This window comes from Prionailurus viverrinus, chromosome E2 (genome assembly GCF_022837055.1).
Source record: "Prionailurus viverrinus isolate Anna chromosome E2, UM_Priviv_1.0, whole genome shotgun sequence".
Lineage (NCBI taxonomy): Eukaryota > Metazoa > Chordata > Mammalia > Carnivora > Felidae > Prionailurus > Prionailurus viverrinus.
The window spans coordinates 54,804,204-54,825,826 of NC_062575.1; the positions used below are offsets into that span (position 1 = coordinate 54,804,204).

General features: G+C 49.9%; 1 protein-coding gene across 5 annotated transcripts in view; it reads right to left on the minus strand.

Annotated features, from left to right (window-relative positions):
* IZUMO2 (IZUMO family member 2) overlaps nucleotides 1-21,334 on the minus strand; it is a 31,716-nt gene extending 10,382 nt beyond the window's left edge. The window contains exons 1-7 of one of the 5 annotated variants that reach the window (XM_047835761.1): nucleotides 21,102-21,334; nucleotides 20,823-20,897; nucleotides 17,043-17,129; nucleotides 16,783-16,803; nucleotides 15,168-15,248; nucleotides 11,841-11,967; nucleotides 10,148-10,255 (exon numbers count right to left, since the gene is read on the minus strand). In XM_047835761.1, coding sequence (XP_047691717.1) covers nucleotides 10,213-10,255; nucleotides 11,841-11,967; nucleotides 15,168-15,248; nucleotides 16,783-16,803; nucleotides 17,043-17,129; nucleotides 20,823-20,897; nucleotides 21,102-21,333 — 666 coding nt within the window. In that variant the 5' untranslated portion in view covers nucleotide 21,334 and the 3' untranslated portion in view covers nucleotides 10,148-10,212. Of the gene's footprint in view, nucleotides 1-3,738; nucleotides 3,848-8,336; nucleotides 8,462-10,147; nucleotides 10,256-11,840; nucleotides 11,968-15,167; nucleotides 15,249-16,782; nucleotides 16,804-17,042; nucleotides 17,130-20,822; nucleotides 20,898-21,101 lie in introns of those variants that run through there. The other 4 variants (XM_047835762.1, XM_047835759.1, XM_047835758.1 and 1 more) reach the window with 4 other exon arrangements.
* Nucleotides 21,335-21,623: the final 289 nt, after the last annotated feature.

The window sequence follows — 21,623 nt, forward strand, 5'->3', positions numbered from 1 at the left end:
AGGCACAAGAGGTCAAGGCCCTTGCTCAAGATCGTAGAGGTGTCGAGTGTCAGAGCAGGATTCAGACCCAGAAGTCTGGCTGCAGAGGCCAAGCCCCCTTTTGATCCTGACTCTTTCTCTTACGGTAAAATACACGTAACACACCCTGTACCATTTTAACTACTCTAAATTCTACAATTCGGTGGCATTTAGTACGTTCTCCATGTTGTGCAACATCACTACTATCTGCTCCAGAACATTTTCATCATCACCCTAAGAGGAAACCGTGCACCATTAATCAGTGATTCCCAAATCTCCCTGTTCTGTGCTGCCCCTCCAAGGTCAGCCCCAGACAACCACTCATCTTTCTGTCATAATGCATTTGCCCATTCTGGACATTTCATAGACATGGAATCGTGTAATATGTGGCCCTTTGTGTCTGGCTTCTTTCGTTTTTTACTTAAAAAAATTTTTTTTCATGTTTGTTTTTGAAAGAGAGAGAAAGAGAGGGCACGAGTGGGGGAGGGGCAGAGAGGGAGACACAGAATCCCAAGGAGGTTCCAGGCTCCAAGCTGTCAGCACAGAGCCCGACGCGGGGCTTGAACCCACGAACCTCGAGATCATGACCTGAGCCGAAGTCGGACGCTCAACCGACTGAGCCACCCAGGCGCCCCTGGCTTCTTTCACTTAGCCTGTGTTCAGGGTTCATCCATGTTGTACCACGTGATAGGGCTCATTCCTTTTTATGGCCGAGTAGTATTCCATTGTATACGGATCTGCCATTTTTTGGAAAGCTGCTACTATCTGTCTTATCAATCCTGCATGAGGATCCTGATCTCCTGCTGAAGATGTTGTTTAAAGAGGGGCACCTGAGTGGCTCAGTCGGTTAAGCATCCAACTCTCGGTTTCGGCTCAGGTCATGATCTCTCGGTTTGTGAGATCAAGCCCCACATCTGGCTCTGTACTAAGCGTGGAGCCTGCTTGGGATCTCTCTCTCTCTCTCTCTCTCTCTCTCTCTCTCTCTCTCTCAAAACTGCTGAAATAAAGTTTAAAAATCCCCAGGGCACCTGGGTGGCTCAGTCGGTTAAGTGTCCGACTCTTGGTTCTGGCTCCAGTCATGATCTCATGGCTTCGCGGGTTCAGGCCCCATGTTGGGCTCCACGCTGACATTGAGGGGGGACTTGCTTTGGATTCCCTTTCCCTCTCTCTCTGCCCCTCCCCCACTTGTACACGTGTGCTCTCTCTCTCTCTCAAAAATTAAAATGAAATTAAGATTATAAAGCTTCAAACTGGTACAGCCACTCTGGAAAATAGTATGGAGTTTCCTCAAAAAACTAAAAATAGAACTACCCTACGACCCAGCAATTGCTCTACTAGGCATTTATCCACGGGATACAGGCGTGCTGTTTCGAAGGGACACGTGCACCCCCATGTTTATAGCAGCATCATCAACAATAGCCAAAGTATGGAAAGAGCCCTAATGTCCATCGATGGATGAATGGATAAAGATGTGGTATATATATACAATGGAGTATTACTCAGCAATCAAAAAGAATGAAATCTTGCCATTTGCAACTGGCGGGTATTATGCTAAGTGAAATTAGTCAGAGAAAGACAAAAATCATATGACTTCACTCATATGAGGACTTTAAGAGACAAAACAGATGAACATAGGGAAGGGAAACAAAAATAATATAAAAACAGGGAGGGGGACAAAACAGAAGAGACTCATAAATCTGGAGAACAAACTGAGGGTTGCTGGAGGGGTTGTGGGAGGGGGGATGGGCTAAATGGGGAAGGGACACTAAGGAATCTACTCCTGAAATCATTGTTGCGCTAGATGCTAACTGATTTCGATGTAAATTTAAAAAAAAATTTTTTAAAGATTATAAAGCTTAAAAATCCCTCCCCCCAAAAATATCTCTGCCAAAGACAAGCTGGTGTTCAGACTATGGTCACCCCCGCTCATTCATCAAATACGCTCTGAGACTCATGTGAGGGTGACATACTCATCGGAGGACAGAAGGATGGGTGACGTGCGGCTCTGCCCTAAAGGGGCTCCCTGCCCGGTGGGGGAGGCAGGCCTGGACATAGACCAGGTGGTGGGCTGAATAATGGCCCTAAAAAGATATCTTGTAGGATGGACCTGTGATGTGATTAAGTTAAGCACCTTTAGATAGGCAGATTATCCTGGATCATCCGGGTTGGGTCCTAGGTGCAATCCTAAGTGTCCTGATAAGAGGGAGACAGAGGGACATTTGACTCAGAGGAGAAGGCCACGTGAGGCAAGTCAAGAGAAGCAGAGTCAGAGAGAGAAGACGCTCTCCCTCCAGCTTTGAAGCCGGAGGAAGAGGCCTCACCTAACGAACGCGGAAGCCTCTAGAAGCTGGAAAAGGCAAGGAAACGGATTGGCCGCTAGAGCCTTCAGAGGGAGCACCACTCTGGCCCCCTGAACTGTAAGAGAACAGATCTGTGTTGTTGGAAGCCACCAAATTCGTGGTAACTTGTTACGGCAGCAACGGGCAACTGATACAGTCTAGAAACAAAAAGACTCAATCTCATGTGTGTTTCCAGGCAAACGCCTCACTATACCCAGTGACACAGGGGCGCACGCAGCTCAGGCTGAAACCAGTAGGTGAAATCCTGATGCGGAACAGAGTCTTACAGGCTCTCCCGTATCTCCTCACAAGTCACTTAATAATTACAAAAAAGAAAGGGCTCCTGGGTGGCCCAACCAGTTAAGCCTCCAATTCTTGATTTCGACTCAAGTCATGATCTCACAGTTCGTGGGATCGAGCCCCTCGTCTGGCTCTGTGTGGACAGCATGGAGCCTGCTTGGGATTCTCGCTCTCCCTCTCTCAAAAATAAATAAGGTATTCCTGCCTAAGGTATTCCGCCTAAGGTATTCCTGCCAAACTGAAATCTAATCACAAGGAAACACTGAGCAAAGCCAAACTAAAAGACATTCCAGAAGAACCTGGTCCGTAATCTTCAGCATTGCACAGATCATCAAGACCAAAGACTGAAAAACTAACTGTTCTAGAGACCTAATACCTAACGCCGTGTGTGATATGGGATTTTCTTTTGCCATCGAGTACGTTATTGGGACAATTAGCAGCATCGGAAGGTCTGTGTATTAGCTAATAGTTTGTACAGACGTTACTGTCCTGATGAGCTCAAGGTGCTGCGGTTTTGGAAGAAAATGGCCTTGTTTCTAGAAAAAACAAACAAACAAAACCAAAACACAGACTCCTGAGGAAGGGGGCTGTGCAGAGACACAAAGAGAGGGGGGCTGAATGGGGGTTGGGGTGGGGGGCAGGGAGATCAGAAAGTGATGAGAGACCCAGATAACACGCTCAGGACAGAAGCGGAGGGCGTGACTGTGCGGAGCACGCGGAGGCTTTCGGGTCAGACATCCCAGGGTGTGATCCCAAGCCGACCCCTGGGACCTGGGAGAAGCCGCAGAGTCTGTTTCTTGACCTGCGAAGTGAGGAAACGTACAGGATCCCTTCGGGGAGACCGCGCTCGCCTGACTTCAGGCAAACAGCAGGCGCCCAATTCCTACGCGCTGAGATCCTCCAAGCGGCGCGGGGGGCAGAGGCGCCCGGGGGGCGCCCTCCAGAGTGATAGGAGGGGGCGGGACGCCGCCCACAGCGCCCACCCAGGCACGACTCGGACCCGCCTCTGAGTGCCCGCCAGCCTGCCTGGCACGGCCCGCACCCACCAGCTCAGACTCCGGGCCACCAGGTCGGGACTCACCTGTGCGCCCCCGTGGGTGGCGCTGGACGGCCAGGCCTTTACCCTCCCTCTGGCGGGCCGCGGAATGCGCCTGCGCGGTTGCGGTCTCGGAACTATTTAAACCTTGGTTCTTTAAACGCGGCTTCGCAGTTGGACTACATTTCCCAGGAACCTCTGCGGGTTCACCCTCCTCCAGACCTAAGGTCTCTACGGGCGGGGGAATGCTGGGAAATGGAGGCTGGGCGTACGATGCGGGGCCGGGGGGAACCCGGTACTGAGAAATATCGGGCTGTACTGACACCGTCAGTGATATTCCCATTTTAGCTAGAGTCTTTTAACTGCCCTCCACAGGAGGTGACGTCAAAGTCCATTTAACCCATTTAACCCAAGTTTCCCCTGTAGCTGAAGTCCACAGGACACGTGGAAGTTCACCCCATCTAAACTGATGGTGAATGAATTGAGTCTGTCACTGAATTATGCAATATCCCTGGGCATCCGCTCCCTGTTTGCCTCAGTGTCACCTGTCACCTAACACCTCTATAGGAAATAGACCCCTACGGTGGGAGCCGGAAGATGTGTGTCCAGGAATGCAAGGATGGTTCGATATTGGGCTATTATATAATTTGCTAATTGATATACAATGTAATATATAATCATGGATATGAAAGGGGTTTTGAGAATGTTCAGTAGTCATCCATTTCTACATAAACTTAATATATTTAAGAATGGGCCCGGGGCACCTGGGTGGCACAGTCGGTTAAGCGTCCGACTTCAGCCAGGTCACGATCTCGCGGTCTGTGAGTTTGAGCCCCGCGTCGGGCTCTGGGCTGATGGCTCAGAGCCTGGAGCCTGTTTCTGATTCTGTGTCTCCCTCTCTCTCTGCCCCTCCCTGTTCATGCTCTGTCTCTCTCTGTCCCCCAAAAAATAAATAAACGTTGAAAAAAAAAATTAAAAAAAAAAAAAAAAAGAATGGGCCCATCTTGAACAGTAATGACAAAAATCATAAGGAGTTACTTGTCTCTCCCTTGTTTTTAATTATATACATATAATCAAAACCCAAAATCAGGCGTAATGCTAAAACACCAAAAGCTTCCCCATGAAAGTCAGAACAAACTGTCCGTCCAAAGAGAACAAACCATCCAGCATTACCACTTTTGGAAAAACTATCGGGTGCAGTTAGACAAGAGAAAGAAGGGGTATATAATTGGAACGGAGAAGTCTGGGATTTCATCCTTCTTTGAATATGATATGATTGCTGTTTTGGAAATCAGAGAATCTATTGAAATGTTATGATAAACATAAAATAATTAAGTAAAATTACTGGGTACAAAATTAATCAATAAAAACCAATAGGTTGGGGCACCTGGGTGGCTCAGTCGGTTGAGCGCCTGACTTTGGCTCAGGTCATGATCTCGCAGTCTGTGAGATCGAGCCCCGCATCAGGCTCTGTGTTGCCAGTTCAGAGCCTGGAGCCTCCTTTGGATTCTGTGTCTCCTTCTCTCTCTGCCCCCACCCCTCCACTCTCTGTCTCTCTCCCTCGAAAATAAATAAACATTTAAAAAAAACACAATAGGTTTTCTCTTTTCAAACAAGAATGATGAAAAATCTAATGGAAAAAAAGGGGGGGTATTTGGGTTTTAGTGCCAATAAAATTTGCCTGATAGATTTTAATCTCTTTGTGATCTGGGGAAGTTCTCTTCCACTCTCTGCACCTAGGTTTTCTTTGCTATAATCCCTCATTAGGATAATAGTGTGGCAGATAGCTCTTCCTCAAAGCCTTTTCCCTACTTTCTGTGCACACAGCTAGACTACATTTCCCATATGCCCTTGCAGTCGGGGTGGTCACGTGACTAAGTTCTGGCTAATGAAATGAGAGAGGAGACGTATGCCACGCCCAGACCTCCCGCTTGTTACCTTCCCCAGTCTTTCTTCTGCTGAAGTCTTATGTGAAGATGGGAGGAGCCTAGGTCCCTGAATTGTCACTTGGAGGGGGCCATCTCCAATCAGAACCAACTAATAAAAAGTTATTTTCAGTTATATAGACTCAGGGGAGTGATTAAATAAAGGTATATCCTGCCTATGAAATGTTATCAAGCCTGAAATAATTATGATGACTCCACGGTAACATGGGGCGACACTTGCGAATGAAGGTTAAAAGAAGAAAAATCTCAAAGTTACAGATCCTTCATGTTTGTAAAAATATATGTGTACACATGAGTAAAAGTTAGATGAACCATGGGCAAAACGGAAGGAGAATAGCTGTCACGTAGTGACAACAGGCAGTGAGTTTTATTAGCTTATTTAACTCATACAACCACCCCGTGAAGATGTGTCAAACAGCCCCAGAGAGACCTTTGCAGCCCCAACACTCAAAGACCCAACGGGTGACAGAGGGTCCAGTGAAGCCCCTCTTCTTACTGCCAGACTCCTCAGCTCTGCTGCCCTCTCCCTGCCCATGAACTTGGTCCCGGCTCAAGCCTTGTCCTCACATCCTAAAACTTCACTGCGGTCTCATCCCAATCCTCCTGGCCCCCCAGTGTCTCCCCTCCAGGCTCTTTCACACACAGCCCCCAGAATGGTCTTTCTGCACCCAGAGCAGACCCAGCCCTTCCTCCGCCCTCTGTATCTGAAGTTATGTGAGCCTGGAGTCTGCCTTGCTTTGCTTCATGACATTCTATCTTAGCTCAGACAGCCATAACAAAATACCATAGACTGAACGGCTTAACAGAAATTTATGGTTTTTCCTTGGTACAGAGAAGAGCTCTGGTGTCTCGTCCTCTTTTTACATGGACATTAGCCCTACTTCTGTCCTTAACTAGCTCTGGGCCTTGTATGGGTTACTTGAATCCTCCCTGTAGGTATCCTTGTCTCTAAAGCGGGGGAGCAATGCCTCCTTCACTGGGTGGTCATGCAAGTTAAATGAGCTCAATGACATATGTCACTTTCATCTGCATTTCATTGGCTGATGCAAGTAGCACGGTTGCAATGGAGTTCATATAGCAATCCCAGGGAAGGGTCCTGATTGGTCCTTCTTGGATCTTGGGCCCACCCCTTGGACCAATCACTATTGCTAGGATTAGGATACAGGATAAAGACATGGTTACAGGTAATTAGGACCTAGTGTAATAATATGTGTGCTTGATGGGAGATAGCCCAGGGCAACGTATGAACACAGAGGAGGGCCTTCAACCCAGTCTGGACAATCACGGAGGACTTTTGGAGGAGGTCTCAACTTGGCTGTAACTTGGAAGACAAGAACTAATGGGCGAAGAGACATAAATGTGACCAATGAAGGCAGAGAATGAGGTGGGTTGTTCCAAGCAAAGGGAACACAGGAACAGAAGCCTAGAAGGGAGAAAGAGATATAAGGAGCTCTTTGTGGCTGGCATGCAAGGGTGGGATGTGGGAGTGTGCTATAATTGAATGCTTGTGTCCCCCCAAATTCGTATATTGAACCCTAACCCTCAATTGATTTTACTTAGAGGTAGGGCATTTGGGGAAGTAATTAAGATCAAATGAGGTCAAAAGGGTAGGGCCTTGGTCCAATAGGATTTGATGTTGTATAGAAGTCAATCAGCACAGTGCTCAATTACTCTAGGACCCCGGGGCAAGGGACACACAGCATAATAGTTAACCCCACGTATTCGTTGTGTAACACTGAAAGCCATCAACCTCTCTATACCTCCGTTCCCCTATTGTATATGGGGAGATAATAATTACCTTAATAAATAAATGAGATTTGAATCCGTTGCTATAAGTAAAGCCATTGAAACAGAATGTTACAGGGACGCCTGGGTGGTTCATTCTGTTAAATGTTGGACCCTTTATTTCAGCTAAGGGCATGATTTCACAGTTCGTGGGTTTGACCCCTGCATCAGGCTCTGCACTGACAACACGGAGCCTGCTTTGGATTCTTTCTCTCTCTCGCCACCCCCGCCCCCGTCCTTCCCCCTCCCGTTTGCTCTTGTCTCTCTCTCAAAAATAAATAGGGGCGCCCGGGTGGCTCCTTGGTGAAGCGTCTGGCTCAGGTCATGACCTCGCGTTTCTTGAGTTTGAGCCCTGCATCAGGCTCTGTGCTGACTCTGCCCAGCCTGCTTTGGATCCTCGGTCTCCCTCTCTCTCTGCCCCTCCCCTGCTCTCACTCTCTCTCTCAAAAATAAACATAAACAAACAAACACTTAAAAGCCAGTATGTTACAGACACCACCACCTTCATGTTTGCCATCAATATTATCAACATTAAATATTATTTTTAAAAGTTATTAATAGTTCCGACCTCTTGACCTTTGTGTGCGCTGTTCCCTCTGTCAGGAACGTTCTTTCTAGCTCTCTTGGAAAACGGCGGTACCTGCAACAAACTGTTACAGCCATTCCTATGGGAACGTTTCCCCTCTCCCCACCCAGCCTGGCGGGAGCTCGCAACTCTGCTCTCTCCAGGGATTCCACAGGACCGTCCCAGTAAACCTAGCGCTCATATTATAATAATTTGCATTGTTATCATTTGAGAACTGTCTCTCCCGCCCCAGACTGTGCTCTCCTGGAGCATTCATCACACTGTAATTTCTGCACAATTTAATTATCCGTTTATTGTGCACTGTTCCGAGGAAGGTAAGGGAGTACCTGGATTTGTAGAGTGAACAACACTGCCAACTTAAGACTCCCAGGCTAGAGCCTTCGCCGGAGTGCGCTTGGGTCAGGACACCAGCTCACGAAATGAACGCGAGGTCGAGTATCTTTGACTTCTCTGCTGTAGCCCTGCTCCCCCCGCCACCCCCTCCGCCAGGGCGCTTGGTGAGGGTGACGTCATGCGTGCCCGGAGCGACGTCACCAAGGCGACCAGGATCCGTTGCCTTCGGAGAAGTGCGCCTGCGCCGGCAGGGCGGGGGCGGGGAGAGGGAGAGGAGGCCGGAAACTACCATTTCCAGAATCCTTTGGGTTGGAGCTTCTGCTCCACCTCTCCCAAACGTCCCCATTCCAAGCGCTCTCTACTGAGCATGTGCCAAAATTGGTATCTTGGCAACGGATTGCTGGAGTCCGGCTCTTTAAAAGCACACTCTCCTACCTTTTACTGTAGTGGATTGGTAGTATCTATGGCAACGGATGTAGTTGTGGGGGGCGGAGAGGATTCTGGGAAGTGTAGTTCATTAGAGTCCCACGAGCTAGTTCTACACTTAAAACTTCGTTCGCCAATCTCTAGCATAAAAATATAAGCAACACTCAGCCCCCCATGTTTCCCTGTCACCTCATAATGGTAACAAAACGTGTCTTGAGTTGGGATTCAGTTTCTGAAAAAATTAGTTGCCCACACTGCTTATGGAGTGATTTCACCTTTTAAAAAATCTGACTATCTGGGTTCTCTTGAAAACTCGGAAGATCTGGGACACCTAGGTGGTTCAGCCGGTTAAGCCTCCAACTCTTGGTTTCCGCTCAGGTCATGAGATCCGCTGAAGCTTCGTGAGATTGAGCCCCATGTTGGGCTGTGCGCTGACAGCATGGAGCCTGCCTGGGATTCTCTCTCTCCTCTCTCTCTCTGACCTTCCTCTGCTCGCTTGCTCTCTCAAAATAAATACAAAACAAAACAAAACAAAACAAAACAAAAAACTCTGAAGATCTGAAAACACTGAGCTGTTATTTCACAGCAGCCACAATGGAATGGAGCTGAGTACTTTCTATCCTCTGTGAATGTGACCTGCCGTGTTAACTTTATCTTCCTCGACCCAAACAATATTTGGGGTTCCAATCCCAGAACCTGAGGAAAGCCACCAAGCTCTTTCCCCTGGCATGTAAAGGCCCTCAGTGTACGGATCAATATAGTTTTTGCTTCCTCCTCTTCCCCCTCAACACTATTCTCCTCATTTACTCACATATATTTACTGAGAGCCTGCTCTGGGCCAAGCATTGTGCTGGGCACTGAAGCTTCAACTACGTTTGGTCTTTCTTATCAACCCCTATCCCTCCCACCAAACACCCTCATTATCCAAATCCTGAATGAGATAGCAATAGTTTTCCTAGTAAGTTCAGAAACATAAGGACACTATGTTATCCAAATGTCTTTGCTTCCTACTTTGGTTAGCAAAAGCAAGAGTTCAGACAGCAAAAGATTTACATGAAAATTGATCTGAATCTATTCAGGGACACAGAGGGTGAAAATTGAACAGTTCAGATAGGGGGCAGAACCTGTATTCTCTATATTGACCACTGCTGTTCCTTCGCCAGACCATTCTTGAGGGTCCCACTAGGACGCATTCCTCCCCAGAGTAGGAATGGTTGTCTTTTCAAGCCCTCATCATGGGCCGTCCATGCCTCTTGAAGGTCCAAATCACTCCTGCTTTGATGTAGGGTAATTGGTACCTACAGATGAGTGAGACCTGGCCCCAACCCTTGGGGAGCACCCAGTTGGTGAGTCCTCCAGAAACTGACAGAGACGTTAAGGAATTTGTCATAGACTTTATTAAACTTCTTTTCCTTTCCCCTTACAAACTCCCAAGCCACCGCCCTACTGCAGCAGGAGTTTTCGGTTTTGCCTGTAAGTAACAGCCCTGGTCGGAGAGAAAAAGCCTGGAGGTTACACACAGAACTTCAGGTCCCTCCAGGTCAACTGTCCCCCGCCCCAAAACTTCCCTCCAATCATCAGCCTTATTTGGTGACATCATGGGTATCTGGGCGGGTTTCTAGGGTTCTCAGCCAATCAGTGTTGGTACAGGAGGAGGGAGGAGAGAAAATTTGGGACAGGAGGTGAGGGACAGGAGGTGAGGGACAGGAGGTGAAGAAAAAGCCATCTGAAGATGGAGGGGGGGTGGTGGTGGTGGAGGGAAGCCAAGGAATTACCAAGGATGCCAGAGGGGCGAGACAAAACTTGGGCAAGAGGCTGGGGCCGGGGGGCGGGGGGGTGGGGGAGAAACAAGATTCAAGGCAGAATGGGAAATCCAGAGATGTGAAAAGGAAAGACAGAGCAAGACAGAAATGAAGACTGAGTGAAGACAGCGGGAGAGGTTCAAACCTGGGGGAAGGGGAGAGAGAGAGGGGGAAGGGGCTGGAGAAAGAGAGGGGAGATGGGAGGGGAAGGGAGGTGGCAACAGTGAGGGAGATTTAAAGAAGCCCGAGAGAGCTGACAGGGCGACAGTCTGCAAGGCAGATGGGATGGGAGCCAGAGACCCAGAGACAGGGAGAGACACTCAGAGACAGAGGCAGAAAGAGACTGAGAGGCACAGATTCAACGTGGGGGGCCCGGGGCGGAGAAAGCCACGTGGGAGAGGCAGAGAGAGGGAGGGAGGGAGAAGGGGACACGGAACAAGGTCACAGTGAGAGCTGACACTCATGACTTAACTCTCCTCGCCAGGTGCTGGGGAGAGGAGGGGGAGGGGCAGGAGGGGGAGGCAGAGACTGACAGAAAAGGGGCCTGGGAGAAGAGGAGAGGGGCTGGCGGGGGCGACAGGAAGGCCAAGGTGAGGGAGTACTTCAGAAGGGCAGAGAGGAGGGCGAGGGCCTCTTCTCCCCTGGGCCCACGGGCTCAGTGCTTGGAGCCTCTGGAAATGTAACCACTTTGCAAAGCAGGAGAAAACAAATTAACACAACAATAAGGATAAAGAAGAATATATAACAACGAATTCAGCTCGGATGACATCTGTCTTCATACCAGCATATTCACGGAATACAATGTTTTATATATATATGTATATATATATATATATACACACATATATATACATATATACACACACACACACACATATATATATACATATATATATATGTATATATATATGTATATATATATATATATATGTATATATATATATACATATATATATATGTATATATATAATATATATACCAGGTCATGATCTCACAGTTCGTGGGTTCGAGCCCCCAACTGTGCTGACAGCGCAGAGCCTGGAGCCTGCTTCAAGTTCTGTGTCTCCCTCTCTCTGGGCCCCTCCCCCGCTCGTGCTTTGTCTCTTTCTCTCTCTCTCTCTCTCAAAAATAAAATAAAACGTTAAAAAAATAATAAAGGGAGCGCACAGGGGACTCCCAAATGACAGAGGGACTGAGCCAGGGCAGTGCCGTTTTTGAGGGGCCCAGTGGGGCATTTGGAGGCCTCAGGAGACGGCCGGGATGACTTACGAAGCCACGATGACCCCAAAGGCAAGGACAGCCAGGAACACGGAGATGGTGGCCCCAAACAGCACCTGCTGCTGCTGGTATCCACTTCCCTTCTCATACTGCAGGCTCACGCGGGGCTGCCCGTCAACTGGTGGGTGGGGTGGGGAGACAACCTTGACTTCCAAGTCATCGCCCTTCCTTGGCCTTGCACCTACACCCACCTGCTCCCCGGGCAACCTGAGCCTCCCTCTCCCTCCTCCCTCCCCATCCCCTGCCCTCTCCCGGTCCCACGCCACGGCATCCATTCCTCAAATTCTGTGCCCCAGGCGCCGTCCTAGGTGCTCTGGATACTGCCGCGCACCCCACCAGCAAACATCCCTGCCCTCGCGGGCACCGACTGTCTATACGGCACATCACAGGGACCGCCGAGAGTCTAGCGCTAAGACAGTCGTCTGCATCTTAGCTGGGGACCCTGAAGATCCTTGGGAGTCCCATTCTGCATCTGCCAGTTGTCCCACCCCATCCCCCGCCTTTCATTCTGCCAGCAGAGCTTCTTGGCCTCACCTTCGGAGTGGATCCAGAGTCTGATCCGCCTCCTGGGCTCCCGACCTGGTCCAGCCCCCCATCAAAGCGCCTCTCCTGGTTCCCGCTTCTCCTCACCCTACAGTTCCCCACATGGCCCCCAGAGGGCGCCCATTAACACCTAAGCCCTCTCACTTCCCTCTTCCCTCAGAGCTTTCCCTGAGGTCGCCTCTCGCTCAGAATAAAAGCCCAAGTCCTCACCGTGGTCCACCAGACAATCTGGTCACCATGGGACTAGCTAGCTACTACCCCCATCTTCACTCGTTAGCTTCCTTCTTGTTGCTCAACCATGTTGCTCGACCAGGATCATTGCACCTGCTGTTCCCTCCCTCATTCACACTGTTCCTTACTCCCTCACTTCCTCTAGATCTCAAACACCACTTCTTCAGAGAGGTCCTGCCACTTGCACCCTCCAAAGCAGCATCCCCCCACCCCACCCCCCACCCCCCAGGCACTTTCTATCAAATGGTTCTGTTTTCATTAGGGCACATTTGCTATCTGAAATTAATCCGTTTATTCCTTCGTGTAATTGTCTAGCAGTGGTTCTCAGCTGGGGACAATTTTGTGCCCCAGGGGACATTTGGAAATGTATGGAGACTGGAAATGATTGTTAGGACTTTGGTGGGGCGGGGGGGGGGGTATACTATAGGCATCTGGCTGGGGAGAGACTAAGGGTGCTGTTGAACATCCTACATCCACAGGACAGCCCTTATAACAAAGAATTTTCCAGCCCCAACTGTGTGTAGTGCCAAGGCTGAGAAACCCTAGTTAACCCCTCACCCCATTAAAATGTAGGCAATACGAGACACTTGTCTCTGTTCTGCTGATCCTCGGTTTGGGGGCATTACAGGGTACTGGTAATATCTGTTATAGTTAACCACCATTCTAAAGAAGCAAACGGACAAATCCCTTCTTTCCAAATGGTCAGTGCCATGGGGCAGGGGGGTGGGTGGGGATTGACAAGAGAAACTCTTCCAAATTAAAAAAAAGAAGTGGGGGGCATCTGGGTGTCTCAGTCGGATAACATCCAACTTGGGCTCAGGACATGATCTCAACAGTACGTGAGTTCGAGCCCTGCATCGGGCTCTGTGCCGACAGCTAGGCGCCTGGAGCCTGCTTTGGATTCTGAGTCTCCCTCTCTCTCTTTCTGCCCCCCCCCCCAAAATAATATATAAACATTTGTAAAAAATACAATACAATACAATACAATACAATACAATACAATACAATACAATACGATACAATACAATACAATAAAATAGGGGCCCCTGGGTGGCTTAGTCGGTTAAGCGGCTGACTTCAGCTCAGGTCATGATCTCGCGGTTCATGGGTTCAAGCCCCGCATCGGGCTCTGGGCTGACGGCTCAGAGCCTGGAGCCTGTTTCGGATTCTGTGTGTGTGTCTCTCTCTCTGACCCTCCCCTGTTCATGCCCTGTCTCTCTGTGTCTCAAAAATCAATAAAAGTTAAAAAAAGAAGTGGAAAAAAACTGTAATTGAACAGTATGAGAAGTCCTTTCATTGGGTCCTGGTTGGAAATGATTAGCTGTGAAAGATATTCTGGGAACAATTAGGGAGGTTGCAAAAGGGACTCAGAGTCACTTGATATTTAACAATTGTTGCTAGGTTTTTTGGGTATGAGAGTGGCATTGTAGTTTCATAGGAAACGTCCTTATTTTTTAGAGGTGCACACTATGGGTGAAATCTCACAATGCTTGAATACTTTCAAAATGCCACGGCAGCGGGGCACCTGGCTGGCTCAGTTGGCAGAGCATGTGACTCTTGGTCTTGGGGACATGAGTTTGAGCCCCACGTTGGGCATAGAGATTACGTTTTTAAAAATACCACAGCTATAAATAAAGTGAAACAAATATAGAGGAATGTCCATCGTCAACATAATTTGATAGGAAGTGCTCCTTTAGAGGGTGTGATCACGGAGTCCTGTTTGAGGTGGTGAACTTGGAGACTTTATCGAAATGAGGGAGTAAGAGGAATAGTGTGACAGAGAGGGAACAGCATGTGAAAAGTTCCAGCATGATTATTCAAGCTTGATGGGTATATAGGGGCTCACTGTACTATTCTCTCTGCCAGAAAGATACATTTAAAAAATCTCTGAATGAATGAATGAGTGAGTGAGTGAATTCAGCAGATCCTCTGGACTCCCCAGGTATGGCACTGGCTAAGAATGTTTTTCTAGCACCTGCCATTGTGGCAGTAGAGACATTTTTTTTTTAATGTTTATTTTTGAGACAGAGCATGAATGGGGGAGGAGCAGAGAGAGGGACACACAGAATCCGAAGCTGGCTCCAGGCTCTGAGCTATCAGCACAGAGCCCGATGTGGGGCTCGAACCCATGGACCGCGAGATCATGACCTGAGCCGAAGTCGGACGCTTAACCGACTGAGCCACCCAGGCGCCCAGAGACATTTTAAAGTTACAGGTGTCTGGCCCAGTCAGTGGAGCATATGACTCTTGATCTCAGGTTGTGAGTTCAGGCCCCACGCTGGGTGTAGAGATTACTCAAAAAAACAGTTTAAAAGTCGTTTAAGAAAAGAATAAATAAAGATAAAGTTACAGTGGAGTCTTCCTTATTTCACAGTGGGGGAACGCAAATTTCGGAAGGTGGAAGTGACATCTGGGCCACTGTAAGCGGGTGGTGAGTGCAGGACTGAAGGCTCCCTGTGGGAGAACTCAAAACCCATATCTGCGGGGTCACGGCTGTCTTCACCTCTCATGCATCCCTGTCTCCCCCACCCCCCAGGAGCTTACCAAAACAGTACTTTTTTTGGATACAGCTGGGACTGATCTTCTCGCAATGTAAACAGTCCAAGACTTCCTCTTTTAGCAAGCCTGGGCAGGAGGGAAGGGAGAAGTGGGGTGAGGGCAGGTATCAGAGGAATGGCAAAGAGCAGGAAGGCAGGGGGGAAAGAGGGCATGACATCCCTTGGCTCTCCTGGATTTGGAGGGTCCACGTGCGGCCAAGCAAGCTGAGCACAATGCACCGATTCGCACTAAAAATAAATTTTACATAGGGGCGCCTGGGTGCCTCAGTCGGCTGAGCGTCCGGCTTCGGCTCAGGTCATGATCTCACGGTTTGTGAGTTCGAGCCCCGCGTCGGGCTCTGTGCTGACAGCTCGGAGCCTGGAGCCTGTTTCGGATTCTGGGTCTCTCTCTGCTCCTCCCCTGCTCACGCTCTGTCTCTGTCTCTCAAAAATAAATAAATAAACATTTAAAAAATAAATGAATGAATGAATGAATGAATGAATAAATAAATAAATAAATTTTACATAGGGGCGCCTGGGTGGCTCAGTTGCCTGAGCATCTGGCTGGATTTCAGCTCAGGTCATGGCCCCTGGGTCGTGGGATGGAGCCCCGTGTTGGGTTCTGCACTGAGCGTGGAGGCTGCTTACGATTCTCACTCTCTCTCTCTCCCTCTACCCTTCTCCCCTGTTCGTGCTCTCTCTCTCTCTAAAGAAAAAATATATATATAATCATTGAAGAGTTGAATTGAATTGCAGTTGTCCAGTTGACCAACATTTGTTTGTAGACATTCGATTAACTAAACAAATGTTCAATTAAATGTCTACAAATAGAACGTTTGCATTCCTACACTCCTGTTTTGCAGCCCCTGGTGACATATACTGGCTAGATGCTCATTGATCGGTTGCCTCCACTTCCTATCGCACGAAAAGACTACATTTCCCAGGCTCCTTTGCAGTAGGTTGCAACCATATGACCAGAGTTCTGGCCAATTCATTAAAGTCCCTGTAGGAGTTTTCTCTATTCTCTCCCCCACTGAAGCTACCTTAAAAGCCACAACAGAGGGGCGCCTGGGTGGCTCAGTTGGTTGAACACCTGACTCTCGATTTCTGGTTGGGTCACAATCCCAGGGTCATGGGACTGAGCCCCAGGGAGGGCTTTGTGCTGAGCATGGAGCCTGCTCAGGATTCTCTCTCTTTCTCCCTCTGCCCCTCTCCCCGGCTTGGGCTCTTTCTAAAATAAAAATTTTAAAAAGAAGCTGCAACATAGGTGCAGGCTGTATCCCCGAGACAGCGCTTGGAGGAACTGTTCAACTCTCAATGGAATTTGGGTAAGAGAGAAATAAGTCTTTCGTTAAACCATGGAGATGTGGGGTTTATTTGTTACTATGACATGGCCTATCCCATCAGACTAACGTTCCCCCCACCCCCCGCCAAATACTTTTTTGTGCAGGTTGCAACCACTTCCACAATCCCTCAAAAATCAGTGATCCCTGGATATAACTAGAGCTTTGGGGAGGAGGACGAACCGCCAGATGGAGCAGGTGATAGTGGGGCTTGATTTGGGGGAGACAGGGTAAAGAGGTGCAGGAGGGTAGAGAAGGGACCATAAATCCAGGACTCACGGCAAATTTTGCGGCTGCAGGCTGCGAGAGAAAAGAGCGGAAGTGAGTGAAGTCAGGAGAGCGATCTGAGAATTTGATGGGAAGGGACCAGGGGGGAAAGAGAGCAGGGAATATTAGGAAGAGGCAGGGAAGGCTGAGTCACGGGGGGGGGGGGGGGGGGGGGGGGAGGGTGAGCAAAGAGTTTGGGAGAAAAAGCGGGAGAAGGGGATGGGATGATGATGGGGGAGAGGTGGGGGGCTTGGTGGAGAGAGATGCCTCACCTTTTGCTTCGTACAATTGTAAGACTTTCTTGAGTTCCTTGATTACTCTCCCCCTGAGAGCTACGAGTTCTTCCAGCAGAGGCCCATCTGAGGAGAGACAGAGAGATCCTCATGGGGTGGAGGCACCCAGCAAGCCCGTCTGCAGCTTCAAAGACATGAGGAAACTCCTTTTCATTCACCAGGAGTAACCAAGACCGGGTATTACTCAGGTCCACTGGGCAAATCTGTGGCCCGGAAGGTCCTGCACCTAGCTCCTGATCCACAGTGGGCGCTCCAGGCCGGACCACCTTCCATTGGCCTCAGTTTCCTCATCTGGTAAGGAGTAGGAGGATGAACTTGGCCACCTCTCCTTTCCTTTCTTCTGATCCACTCTCCTGTCTTCTCTGTCCACACTCACTCCTTCATCCAGCTGACCTCATCCAGGTTCATGGCTTCGTATGTTACCTGCATCTTGCACCGTCCAATATGGCGGCCGCGAGCCACACGTGGCTATTGAGTACTTGAAATGGGCTGACCTGAACTGAGATATGCTGTTAGTATAAAACATGCTGTGTGGTGCCTGGGTGGCTTAGTCAGTCAAGCGTCTGACTTCCGCTCGGGTCATGATCTCACGGTTGGTGAGTTCGAGCCCCGCGTCGGGCTCTGTGCTGATGGCTCAGAGCCTGGAGCCCGCTTCGGATTCTGCGTCTCCCTCTCCCTCTCGGCCCCTCCCCTGCTCGTGCTCTGTCTCTCTCTGTCTCTCAAAAATGAATAAATGTTAAAAAAAAATATTTAAAAAACCCCAAATGTATGCTGCATTTTGAAGACCTGGTATGAATCAAATAACTATAAAACACCTCCACAATTTGTATGCTGGTTGTACATCAAAATGGTAATTTAGGTATGGGGCTAAACAAAATAAAAGTTAATTTCCCCTGCTTCTGTTTACCCTTCTAAACACGTGGCTACGAGAGAATTTAAAATGACGTGTGGCTCCCATGTGCACCTCCCATCATATTTGCACCGGACAGCGCCGTTCTCTACACACTGATGCCCCCCACGTTCGTTCAGTAGCCTAGACCCTCATCAAAGTCCGCAAGCAGGTCGCCAAGTACCCACTTAGGATCTCCACTTGGATGTCTGATGGGTACCTTCCACTCAGGAAGTCCCAATTGGAACCTTGATCTTCTCCTTCAAGCCTCCTCCCGCCCCCCAGGACTTCTCTGCCTTAGGAGACGGGAGCCACCTGATTCTAATGGCTCAGCACAAAGCCTTGGCGCTTCAGCTCCACACCCCCGCGTGCCGCTTGTCAACATGCACGTCAACAAAGCCTGTTTGTTCGACATCCAAGATAGATCCAGGAATCCCATCACTTCCCATCCCCTCCCCTGCCACTGCCCTGGTTCCCGCCGTGATCATCTCTTTGCCTGGGCCGTCACTAAAGTTTCTTATCCCTTGCCCTGCCCAAATCTCTCCTCCACAGCCAGAGGGACACAGGGACGCAGTCAGCTCACCCGTATCCTGCGTCCGCTCAGAGCCCTCCCATGTGACCCGGAATAGAAGCCAAAAGTCCTCACCATGGCCTAGAAGCCTCTTCCCCATCTACCCCTCCCCGCCCCCTTACCTCTGGGACCTCATCTTCCACATCTCTCCCTCTTTCTACTCCAGCCTCCCTGGCTTCCTTGAGGTTCTGTGAATATGCCAAACATAGTCCTGGCTCAGGGGTTTGTAGTAACCGCTTTCTGCCTGCGGCCTTGTACCCCTCTCCTTCAGGCCTGCTCACATGTCGACTGGTCAGTGACGCCCCCCCCCCCCACCTCCCGGGCTGCCTGGCTTTACGCTGCAGCCCCCACCCTACCCCTAGCACCCCCTCCTCTCCCTTTGTCCCTGCGGTATTTTCTCCATAGTACTTGTCCTCATTTGATACATTATATTGTGCAGTAAAGGGTTAACTCAGGAGGTCCGGGTCGTCCAAACCCTGTACATCCCCAAAAAAGGTTTGGATCCTCCAGGCCTTTGGGATATCCTGGCTGTGAACAGTGTCTTTCTTGGGGTGCCTGGCTGGCTCACTTGGTAGAGCATGTGACTCGGTCTTGGGGTCATGAGTTGGAGCCCCATGTTGGGCATAGAGCCTACTGAAAAAAGTGAGTTTCTTTTTCTTTTCTTTTAATGTTTATTTATTTTTGGGAAAGAGAGAGAGAGACAGAGCATGAGCAGGGGAAGGGCAGAGACAGAGGGAGACACAGAATCCCAAGCAGGCTCTGGGCCCCGAGCTGTCAGCACAGAGCCCGACGCGGGGCTCGAACTCACAAACTGTGAGATCATGACCTGAGCTGAAGTCGGACACTCAACTGACTGAGCCACCCAGGCGCCCCTTTCTTTCTTTTTTTTTTTAAGTTTATTTATTTTGAGATAGAGAGTGAGCAGAGGAGGGGCAGAGAGAGAGAGAGAGAGAGAGAGAGAGAGAGAGAGAGAATCCCAAGCAGGCTCTGCTGGGAAAGTATGGAGCCCAACGAGGGACTCAAACCCACCAACAGTGAGATCATGACCTGAGCAGAAACCAAGAGTTAGATGCTTAACCGACTGATCCACCCAAGCACCCCATATCTTTTTATTTTTCCCCCCATATTTATTTATCTATTTTGAGAGACAGAGAGAGCGGGGGAGGGGCAGAGGGAGAATCCCAAGCAGGCTCCGTGCTGTCAGCACAGAGTCGGACACAGGGCTCGATCTCATGAACCGAGAGATCATGGCCCGAGCTGAAATCAAGAGTCAGACGTCCCAACTGACTGAGCCGCGCAGGTGCCCCTGGAATGTTCTAAAAGTTCTCTGGGGGGTTCTAACGAGCCTTCCTGCTCCAAACCTTGTCTGTTAAGGGTCAGATAATAAATATTTCCAGCTTTGAGGGCTAGACGGTCATTGTCACAACTATTCAGTTCTGCCTGGGAGAGCAAAAGCAGCTGTAGACAATATGTAAATGAAAGGGTGTGGCTGTGTTCTAATAAAACTTTATTTACGAAAACAGGGGGCTGGCAGATCTGGCCCCCAGCTGTATTTTGCCAACCTGTGCCGTAAGCGTAGAGGCTAGGCACGGCATAAGAATCTTACTAGCTAGCATTTGTGGAGCACTTACCGTTGGCCTGGCTTTGTTCCCATTGTACAGATGAGGAAACTGAGACACAAAGTTAAATAGCTTGCTTAAGGTTAGCCCGGCTTTGAATCTACCCTCAGGGCCTCTGCTCTGCCGGCTACGCTTCTCTCAAAGTTATGGGAGGAGGACCTAATTCCCTGCCCACCCCCGCCCCTAGCTTAGGACAACAGTGTTCTGGTGTTCAGGTTCCTCTTTAAAAAAAAAAAAAAAAAAAAAAAAAAAAACGGATGGAGGGAAGAGAAAGGAAGAGAAATGGAAAACTACAGCAGTTTGACAAGCGTGGGGAAGAAAGCAAACCTCACCTTCAGCCCCTCCAATGACCAACCCCCTGGGGCCACTGACCACAAAACCGCAAAGGGGGTTAGCACTGCAGGGTCTGAGCTGTGTTCTCTGGCCAAGTCACCTAACTTCTCTGAGCCTCAGTCTCTGGCTCTGTAAAGGGCAGATCACAGCCGTGCCCACGGTGATGAACTGTCCTCGACTATTTTGAATAAAACACTTAGAATCCTGCCAGACACACACCAAAGGCTATATGCACGTTTTTATTTTGTTTTGTTTGTTTTGTTTATATCAAGGAGAGGCGGGGTGGCCCTGTGGAAAGGGAAGCCGGGGAAGGGGGCTGGGATAAGGCTTTCCCCCTTAGCGCCTACCTTTTAGAGGATTAACCATTAAGTGGCTCGTTTGGTTCTTGATAAAGGACGCCACGTGTTCCAGGTGATCTATCCCTGGGGGCAAGAGGGGAGGAAATTCCAGTGGGTCCCTCAGAGAGCCAAGGGACACCCCCCTCCATCTTCCTCCAGGACTGGTCCCACCCTCCCCTCTCGGGGACTGTGGTCCCCAAAGCGCCTGTCTCCCCACCCCAGCCTCGCTACCCCCCACGTGTCCCTTTCCCCCGCTGTGCCAGGCACCCTCCCCTCTCCAGCACGCACCCACTTTCCCCACAAACGCGTTCAGAGCGTAGTCCCGGAAGAAAGGCCCCTCCATGCCCAGCAGCAGGGCCCGGGCGCGGGCCTGCAGCCGCTCCTGATGGAAGCGTTTGGGGACGAGGGCCAAGCGCAGCTGGCTCAGGGCCTCCTGCACCGAGTGGTCACACTGCAGGCAGCCCCGGCCTCCGGGGCCGCTCAGGCCCAGCAGCAGCAGGAGGGCCAGGGCCAGAGGCATGGCAGGGCCTTTGTGACGTCCTGGAGTGAGAACCTGGCCGACCCCAAGCAGGGGCGGGGTCAGGGAGGAGGTGGGGGCGTGGTCAGGGAGGAGGGAGCGGGGTCAGGGAGGAGGAGGCGGGGTCAGGGAGGAGGTGGGGGCGGGGTCAGGGAGGAGGTGGGGGGCGGGCGTGGAAATACTCTGTGCGCAGGCACCTGTTTGCTGGGCACTTGCTATGTGCCAGGCAAGGTTCTAGAAGCTAGGGAGAGAGTCTAGAAAAACGGAGAGCTCTGCCTTGCCCTCCTGGATCT